The 9,910-nt window shown below is 36.4% G+C and overlaps 1 protein-coding gene across 6 annotated transcripts in view; it reads left to right on the top strand.

Annotated features, from left to right (window-relative positions):
- spegb (striated muscle enriched protein kinase b) overlaps positions 1-8,511 on the top strand; it is an 85,881-nt gene extending 77,370 nt beyond the window's left edge. For all 6 annotated transcript variants that reach the window (XM_082175733.1, XM_082175728.1, XM_082175729.1 and 3 more), the window contains 8 exons: positions 372-494; positions 836-1,000; positions 1,807-2,536; positions 3,241-3,480; positions 3,686-3,909; positions 4,237-4,312; positions 4,587-4,736; positions 5,756-8,511. In XM_082175733.1, the coding sequence (XP_082031859.1) occupies positions 372-494; positions 836-1,000; positions 1,807-2,536; positions 3,241-3,480; positions 3,686-3,909; positions 4,237-4,312; positions 4,587-4,736; positions 5,756-5,984 (1,937 nt within the window). In that variant the 3' untranslated portion in view covers positions 5,985-8,511. The remainder of the gene's footprint in view (positions 1-371; positions 495-835; positions 1,001-1,806; positions 2,537-3,240; positions 3,481-3,685; positions 3,910-4,236; positions 4,313-4,586; positions 4,737-5,755) is intronic.
- The last annotated feature ends 1,399 nt before the right edge of the window (positions 8,512-9,910 follow it).

The raw sequence follows: 9,910 nt of genomic DNA on the forward strand, positions 1-9,910 counted from the left end.
TTTTTGAAAGAAGTTCACCTAGGCTGCATTTATTTGGTCAAAGCAGTGAAACCTTTATTAATGTGAAAAAATATAAATATAAAATAACTGTTTTCTTTTTTAATATTTTAAAATGTAATTTATTACTGTGATGCAAAGCTCCAGTCTTCAGTGTCACATGATACTTAAGAAATCATTCTAATATGCTAAACTGAAGAAACAAGAAACATTTCTTATTATTATCAATGTTGAAAAAAAAAATAATGTAACATTGTAAATATATTTACTGTCATTTTTGATCAATTTAATATGTTCTTACTGAATTAAAGGATGTCAAGACAGATCAACCAAATAAGAATTTCTAGTAGTAAAAATTGAATATTATTCTGCAGGTCTGCCTAATAGTCCTGGGACCCCTGAGGTTCCTCAGAAATATAAAAACACCGCCCTGGTTGTGTGGAGACCCTCAGACACCACGGCACCATGCACCTACTCTCTGGAGAGGAAGAAAGAGGGTTAGTGAACATCTTTCTTTATTCATCTTGCTTTGATTGATGATTTACTGTTGAAAAGATTGTCAGCTGCATTCCCTATTATTTTAAATGAAAACATTTTAATGTTTCATAATGCTAATACTGTTTTGCTCCACTCTTAAAATCCACCCTCCATCTTGATTTCCCAAATTACAAAAATGTTCTTACTATTAATTTATTTCATATGTACATTTAAAAAAAAAAAAAAAATGGTGGTGGTGAATGTAGAGGAAAGACAGTTATCTTTCCTTCTACTGCCCTCTTTTGGAAAGGATGGGTATTGCAACCAATTCTTCTTCTTTACAATATTTATTTTCCTACAGGTGAGACTAACTGGCTGATAGTAGCCACAGGTGTGGCTGACTGTTACTACAACGTCATGGACCTTCCAACTGGTGCCACATACAGGTTCAGAGTTGCCTGTGTGAACAAGGCTGGCCAGGGACCTTACAGCAACTTGTCTGAAAAAGTGGTCCTGGACTCAACAGGTACACAAAAGTTTTGTCTAGATCAGTGATTTCCAAATGCTGTCAGGAGCTAATAATTCACTAAACAACACAATGTTCATATTTGTTGCAAGTGAACTCATATTCAATGTATTCAAATGTATTTTATTTTACCATTTTAAGACAAAAAAAGACAAAGAAATGTCACAAAAACTACCACATTTGTCTAGCTTCTAACACATGGCAATGAATTTGAACCAAAATATTGTAGTTTAATTAGATTGATGGCTTTGGTGTCAACTACAAAATGTTTTCTCCTTCTATTTAAATGATAATATAACAGTATATACTCTACTGTTTTTTATTATTTAAAATAAATGAATACTTTCTCAGCTAGGATGCATTAAATTGATTGAAATTGACAGTAAAGACTTTTACATTGTTATATTCATCAAACAATCCTGAAACAAATATCATGGTTTCCACAAAAACATTAAGCAGCAACTGTTTTCAAAATTTGCAATAGAAGGAAATGTTATTTGATAACCAAATCAGCATATAAGAATGATTTCTGAAGGATCATGTGACTGAAGACTGGAGTAGTGATGCTGAAAATTCAGCTTTATTGTAAAATATATTCAAATATAAAATAGTTCTTTTCAATTGTGACAATATTTTCACTATATTACTGTTTTTGATCACCAAGTGTCACCTAGTTGAGCATAAAGAGAGTTCCTTCAAAAATATTCAAACTTTTGAACAGTACAGTAGTGTAATATAATATAATTTTGAATGGAACTTATGCGTCTTTGCTTCTTCGTAATTCAAATTCAAAGTCTTTTCTACAGCACCTCAAAAGTCCAGTGGAACAGTTGTTGTCAAAACGCTTTCGTCAGCTCCGGCTCCTGCACCAGCAGTAGTAACATCTACCATGTCTTTACCTGCCATGAAGCCTGCTGCAGTAAAACTGACTACTCCAGCGCCCTCTACAGCCCAGCCGGTAAAGCCTGTGCCTCCTCCTGCGTCAGCTACTACACCTTCCCCTGCTGCCCTTCCCCCGAGTCATCGGACTGCGCCTGATGTCCGAACTCCACCTCCCGTTACTCCTACTCCTGCCAAAGCGAAGACCACTCTGAACATCACTGTGGCCAAACCCTCCCCAGCTCAGCCTCCTCCTGCCAAACCCTCACCGCCTGTCGTTCTGCCCAAACCTCAGACTCCTGTCAATGTGGTGTTTCCTCCATCTCAAACTCCTCCAATGTCCCCACCTCCACTACTGTCCCCTCCGCCCGCTATCGGCAAGCCTATCTCCTCATTGCCTATGTATGCCCCGGCCGCCACCACAGCACACGTGACCCCAGTCATCCCAAACACGTCTTCTCCTGCCCTGTCACCACCCGTGGTGTTAGTTACAAGTCTGAGTCCCGTAGGGGAGGGTACTGGCACACCCTTTCGTATGACCCCAAGTGGGCGAGCCACTCCTACAGGGCGCAGGACCCCTATAGGAAAACCTGGAGACTTGACCCTAAGGCAGGGTGTCCCCCAGAAACCTTACACATTCATGGATGAGAAAGCAAGGTAAAGTGCAATGACTGATCACTTTTATATCACCTTATCCTATTGTGTCTCTGAGGCTGAGCTTTTTTTTTTTTTGCAACATCAAATACAAAAGTAGCTGTAAGTAATCCATATGATAGAATAGCATGATAAATGCTGTACTAGAATACATTATAAATAATTGGCTTCTATCTGTCATCATGAAATCAGCTTTTGATGTAACTGCTGTTTCCACGTTTTGGAGTCGTTTAGAGTTCTATTTCTGTTCAGTGTTTTCAGAAATGCTTATTTTATTTTATTTTATTTTATTTATTAATTTTTTAATCCCAGGCTTCCCTAAGTGAGATAAGACATGACCAAAGGATAATTATACCTTCACTTAATAGTTAACTACTTCATAGCTAACATTCAAGGTCATCATGTATCATCATGCAAATCAGCTTTTGATGTATTTCAGTGTTAATTTAATTATATATATAATTAAATTAACACTGAACTCCAAAATTTGAAATTTGAAATATGAATATGAAATGAATTTGAATGTGAAACATTTTTCATATATATATATATATATATATATAAACAGATAAACAGATTATCAAACTAAACCAAAATATAAACACCTTTTTCAAGCAACATTTTTTTTTTTTTTTTTTAGCAAAAAGAAGTTTATTATTATAAAACAAATGACAGCCATTGATCATCATGCATTTTCTTCACCACAGAGGTCGTTTTGGCGTGATCAGAGAGTGTCGGGAAAACGCCACCGGTAACCTGTACATGGCCAAGATTGTGCCGTATGAGCCTGAGAGCAAGCAGGCCGTGTTACAGGAGTATGACATACTGAAGTCCCTCCACCACGAGAAGGTCATGGCTCTGCATGAGGCCTACGTCACCCCACGCTACCTGGTGCTCATCTCTGAGTGCTGCTCAGGGAAAGAGCTGCTCTACAGTCTGATTGACAGGTCAGAGACTGCTGCGTGCTTCTTTAGGTCCTCATGACGCCGCTTTTCAATCCTTCCCCAGCACTTTTTGCATTGTGTGCTTCTACACAAACAACTTGATGGTGTACGGGGTAGTTGTATGGGGGTTGTGAACAGAGCTATAAAAAGTAAAAAAATTGTGATTGAAATTGAAATGGTGAAACACTTTGTTTATCTCCCTTCCTAGGTTCCGATACTCAGAGGATGACGTGGTGGCATATATCGTACAGATACTTCAGGGTCTGGACTACCTGCACAGCCGGAGAATCCTGCATCTGGATATCAAACCAGAGAATATCATTGTCACTTACATGAATGTGGTTAAGATTATTGATTTTGGTAGCGCGCAGACCTTCAATCCGCTGTTCCTGAAGCAGTTCAGCCCACCCATTGGAACACTAGACTATATGTGTAAGACAACATTTCTGCACATATTGTTTCATATATTTCAATATTTTCTTGCTAATATAAAAAAAATCAGAGAGTCACTAGTTAACTACTCCTCCTCTAGCAACCACTCAGAACACTTTCAACAGTCTAAGACTAAGTCGTGTTACAAACGTGGACAAACATTATTTGTTTGCATCATATTCGTAATCCCATTCGTAAAACCATAAAAATATTGTATGGTTGTTATTTGTTAGATATTCCCATGGTATCCCATTCCTTCTCGTTTAAGTAATTGTGCAATTCTGTACACTTTCTAATGTGTTTTTAATCTCTGCTGATTACTCAAAGCCCCTGAGATGTTGAAAGGAGATGTTGTGGGTCCACCAGCTGACATCTGGAGCATTGGCATATTGACTTATATCATGTGAGTGCTGTCCACTGCAAATCTGTCTTGGAAAGTAAACAAAGTCTATTTTGATTTTATGTTGACTTTATGTCCAATTTTGCTGTGTGGTGCTTTCTGTGTTACCTCCAATTTAATTAGCAATCTTATGTCAGCGGGAGCATTTGAATCGTTACAATTTCACATTCCAGAAGCTCTCTGGAGCTTGTGAGCTGTCCGTGTCTGCGATTATGTTTGACATAAATGCTATTCTAGTGTATAACTCGAAGCTTTTGTCATGCTGTACACCATTCAGGCTCAGTGGGAGACTGCCATTTACAGAGAATGACCCTGCAGAGACAGAGGCCAGAATCCAGGCAGCCAAGTTTGACCTCAGTAAGCTCTACCAAAATGTGTCCCAAAGTGCCTCTCTGTTCCTCAAAAAGATCCTGTGCAGCTACCCTTGGTGAGTAAAACAGTGGCTGTATGTGTGAATCTCAAGAAACCTGTCAAGACCATGTCCGTGTCAAACTTCAGCCAAAATCATTTAAGGAGAACATTTCAATTTTTTGAATTGTGAGGATGAATTGTGACCAGTAATCATTGAGACTTATACATTTTAAATGATTATAATATTAATATTTGAATATTCATACATAATTTAATATACATATTATATTTTATATTAAGATTTTAATAAAAAACTATCAGTGTATATTTTATATTGGTATATATACAGTATATATATATATATATATATATATATATATATACAGTATATATACATATATATATACATATTTGTGTGTGTGTGTGTATATATATACATTTAATATACATTATATATGTATAAAATATATAATATATTATAATATAATAATATATTATATTATATAATAATATATTATATTATATAATAATATACATATATAATAAGTTTTATATATATAATTATTTAGAAAATAGGTACTCATTGCTGTTGTAAAATGTTGTAAAATTGCTGATATTATTTAAAATGTAAAGTATTTATACATCATAGCAGTGTTGCAGCTTTTAAAAAATTATTTTTACTTTTTAAATGTCTGTATTTTTGATTGAATAATGTGAGAAATAATTTTACAACAGCAATGAGGATCTAATTAGAATCACCATTGAGGATTATGGTAATTTCTCAATTATTTTAAGACATTTTTTTAAATTATATTTTTGCATTATAATTGTGTTTTAAAATGTATTATTGTTTAAAAATTATACTTTTACCTTCATTCACTTAACTGTCGCAGCTTTAATAACGTAGTGAAGGGGGGTGGGCTATCAGACTCCGATGTTGAAAGACAAAATAAACGTATAGGGTTCATACACTACACGGTTGAGTACATAGTGCATACGTATATTGCGTCATTTGGGACACATCTCTAGCTTTCGGGATAGGCCAGGCTATGTGTCTTTGATGTTGACTGATTCCTGTTTTTGTCTGTGTTTCAGGGCCCGTCCTACCATTAAGGACTGCTTTAACAACTCCTGGTTGCAGGACGCTTATCTAATGAGACTGCGGAGACAGACTCTCACATTTACCACTACACGCCTCAAGGAGTTCCTGGAGCAGCAGCAGCAGGTCAGGGCAGAGGTGGCAACAAAGCACAAAGTCCTTCTGCGTTCCTACCAGAGCACTCCACAAACCCCGTCCAGCCCTGCAGCACCCATCTCTCAGTGAGCTCCACCACTGGACGTCCTCCAGAGAGTTGACGAGACGGCTCCGGGGTTCTCCAGGATATGGACAGAGAGAGACACAGCCTCAGGACATCCCAGCCCTTGGTGGGCCCTTAGGGGGCCGCTAAATGTGCGGTGTGTGTGTGTACGCAGATAAAGCACAGAATCTTCTGGCCTCGCCACAGAGTTTACGCCACCTGAAACACACACACACACACACAAAACCTGGCGTCCAAAAGCGTAATGGATTTCAGCGCATTACCCTCCGTTAGCTGTGGCCAGCATGCACAGTGCAGTTGTGTTTATTGTTCAGGACGTCGTCCTTACTTTAAGCTCCTCCCGTCCTACACTTCTTTCCTATGACTTTTTGACAAACCTATTTTAGCAGTTCTCTGCATTGCATCTCTGGCAAGTAGTCAGGAACTTGGACCCATCCTGGTTGAGAAGAGTGACTGTATTTCATACACGAAACTCAATCAAGAAGACTAGTCCATCACTCGACGCAAAAAAAATGTCATGTTAATGTGTATTTTTCGTGGTGTCTTCCAATTGTGAACCAGGGCCTTGAGATTTGTGGAAAATGGTGTATATCTTTTTTTGAACTAGTTTTTATGGCATAAGTAATACTTTTATTACTGCCAGTTGTTATACTGTTGTGATTATCAGTATATATGAAAACTATTGACTGAAATCATGTTATCAAACCAGATGCTTTTTATCTTTTACTAAAGTGTTTTGATCTAATCTAAAGTGGATTGACTTTATTGTAATATTGAAAGGCCTCACAGCTTTAGGGAGTGACGTTTTTGCAAGAATTCCCAGTTCATTAAAGCACACACGGTTTGGTTTTCACTGACACTTAACGGATTAAACTTTTGATATGTTGAAGTCTTTGCGTTTAACACCAGGAATGTATTATATATCGCAGATTTCAGTGCATACAGTAGCATACAGCATGCATCGGTACAAATTCCTCTTCATAGCGTATCGGCAGCACCATTGGTTTCCAGAGAAAACTCAGTCCTTGTGAATGCAATGGAGGTATAACGGCCAAAGTTGTTTATGTAGAGATCGGCTGATTCAAGATGTGCCTGGAAACTAGTGAACTTGTAATGCATGGATGGAATGGAGATGTCTCAGAGAAGTGCCATTTTGTTCCTGAAGGGACTAGAATATGTTATTAAACATACATTAGCTGCAGCGTTGAATGTTTATGAGAATCTTTCGTATAGTATATTATTTTGAAAGTTTTTGCTGAAAGATTCGCTTATACCCATGAATGAGAGTAACTTTATGGTTGAATGATTATCACTATCTTTGGTCATTTGAAAAATATCTTGTTTTGATCTAAATCATCCAAAATATCTAAACTATATTAAGATATCAAATATATGAAATGTATTGTCCACAAAAATCTGAGATTTTTTTTAATGACTTTTAATGAATGATCAAAAGCAGAACATGTATTCTTCATCTTTACACATGGAGAAATATGTCTAAAAAAACTATGAACGGGTGTTGATCTTGATTTTATTTACATAGTTTGTATTATTTAGATTTATTTTTGAACAGTTTGCATCCTGTTTGGTGAACATAGTCACAGAATCAGTGCTTGATTTATTTTTTATTTGTTTGTTTTGTTTAGTTGTTAATTTATCTAATGGACAAATGAATAATTCACATCCAAAAATAAAAATCAAAAATCACAGCAAACAAACCTACAACTTGCGAAACAAAGTGAAAGAAATGAAAATAGCATCAGGGTCCCACATTCATGAAAAAAAAAAACGAAAAAAAAACGGTGAATATGAATTTGACCTGTTATGCTCAACTCGGAAATATTTCATTGGCTAGAAAATGCTCTTCGTGGTAAAATTTCCATAAAGTAATTTTAAAACTCCTTATCCAGTGATCACACAACAGGAAAAGACATGGAAATCCATTGGTCAAAAGGTGTGGGAAAGCTGCAGTAATGTTCTCATTGTTTTTAGCACAGTCCTATCATGACCTCATCTGTCCACACACAGCAAGTGAACACCTTTGACCTTCTGTCACATACATAAATATTGGCTTGGATTATACAGTAAATAGCTGTTTGCTTAGTTTTTATTGCAGAACTAATTCAGTGCAAATGCTCTTCTGTTTTCCATCACTTTGCATAAACGCCAACATTGGGTTTTTTCTTCTATCCAATTTGTTTATTATTTGTTTTAACTTGGGTTATTCAAATTGTTCAAGCTTCTAGTTTCAAATATATTATGGTGCGAAAACTAAAACAGAGGTAAAATTCAGACTCAATGTGTTGTTGTGAATAAGGTTTTATATTATTTCATTTGTGTGTGTGTGTTTACTACTCTTTCAGTCATGCCGAGCAACCCTTTAATGTGAAACTAAATCAAGCTTTTCTGGAATGAATTATGTTGCACTAAAACAGTGACAATGTGGAGATAATATGAATGTTTTACAGTAGAATGAAGTGTGTATATGTCGAAACCATGACTTTTCATGAATAAAATCAGCTGTCAGCAATACTCAACAGACTACATTCATTTATTATTATTATTCCAGTCATTTCAGTGTCTCTAAGTGCATATTACAAAGTGGAAATGGTCTAAATGTCATTACGAGACACTTTAGAACAATAACATACACATTTAACCAGATGTAGTTAGATTAACTCACACTACATTCATGTGTTCAAGTGAAGCCAATCCACATGTAAGGACTCTCAAGCTTTTTACATGTGTGCTATTTTATTTTGGACCATTTATGTTTCACATCTGACTCTATCAGCAGCTCATAGTGTAATGCTCTTAGCCTTTTTCATTACAGGTTGACTATATACACCACAACTGCTTACTCTAGAATACTTGATGATCTTTTATCAACCTCAGTATGTCATCTCTAAGATAAAGATGCACAGGCAGACAGATGTAGTCTCAAACCTGAGTAGCCTACTCTCAATGGAACTGTATTTATAAAACTCAGGCACAATAGGAGGACAACTGGACATTTGCTGGATCCTGAGTAGAAGTCAAGGTCAAGGAACTTCTTCAGGTTGAGTATTAGTTGATTTTGCTGAGCAGTAGACTATGATTATAACTGTCATATCCTAATAATTTAGCATTATACTTAATGCTATTCGTTCTGTTGCCTATGGTTGTTTTAACACTTAAAGGGATAGTTCACTTTGAAATAAAATGTTGGTATGTTTTAGCTTACCTCAAGGACATCCAAGATGTAGGTGTCTTTTTTTCCGCAGTAGTTTCAATTTTGATATTTTTAGGTCAAACCGTTCTTGTCTGTCAGTCAAATAATGCAGGTCTATGGTCACCACCTCAAAGAGCATCCACAGAGTCCAAATTAAAACAATTAAAACCGTAGCCAAGGCGACATCTAGTGTATATATCTATACCCGCGCGCGCCCTCAGATCATTTGGACGCGGCTGTGTTCAAGAGGTAACAACGATATAAATACTGTTCGTTTTCTCACACAAACCGCTCGTTTCGTGTCTTAGGCCATCAATGTGTACTTACGATGGGGAATTGTTTAATTTGGACGATGTGGAATTGTTTTAATTTGGACTCTGTGCATGCTCTTTGAGGTGGTGACCATAGACCTGCATTATTTGACTGACAGACAAGAACGGTTTGACCTAAAAATATCAAAATTGAAACTACTGCGGAAAAAAAGACACCTACATCTTGGATGCCCTTGAGGTAAGCTAAAACATACCAAAATTTTATTTCAAAGTGAACTATCCCTTTAACCTTCCATCCATCCATCAGATGTATCATGAAAATACTTATCTTAGAACTTAAAAAACTTTTTAAAGTAAAAAATGATTGTCTCTTAAAACTGATGCCATTAGCCTCACATAAAGCTTTTTAAAGAACAATAATTTTGATGCACACTACCGTTCAAAAGTT

This window comes from Leuciscus leuciscus, assembly GCF_965113295.1.
Source record: "Leuciscus leuciscus genome assembly, chromosome: 7".
Lineage (NCBI taxonomy): Eukaryota > Metazoa > Chordata > Actinopteri > Cypriniformes > Leuciscidae > Leuciscus > Leuciscus leuciscus.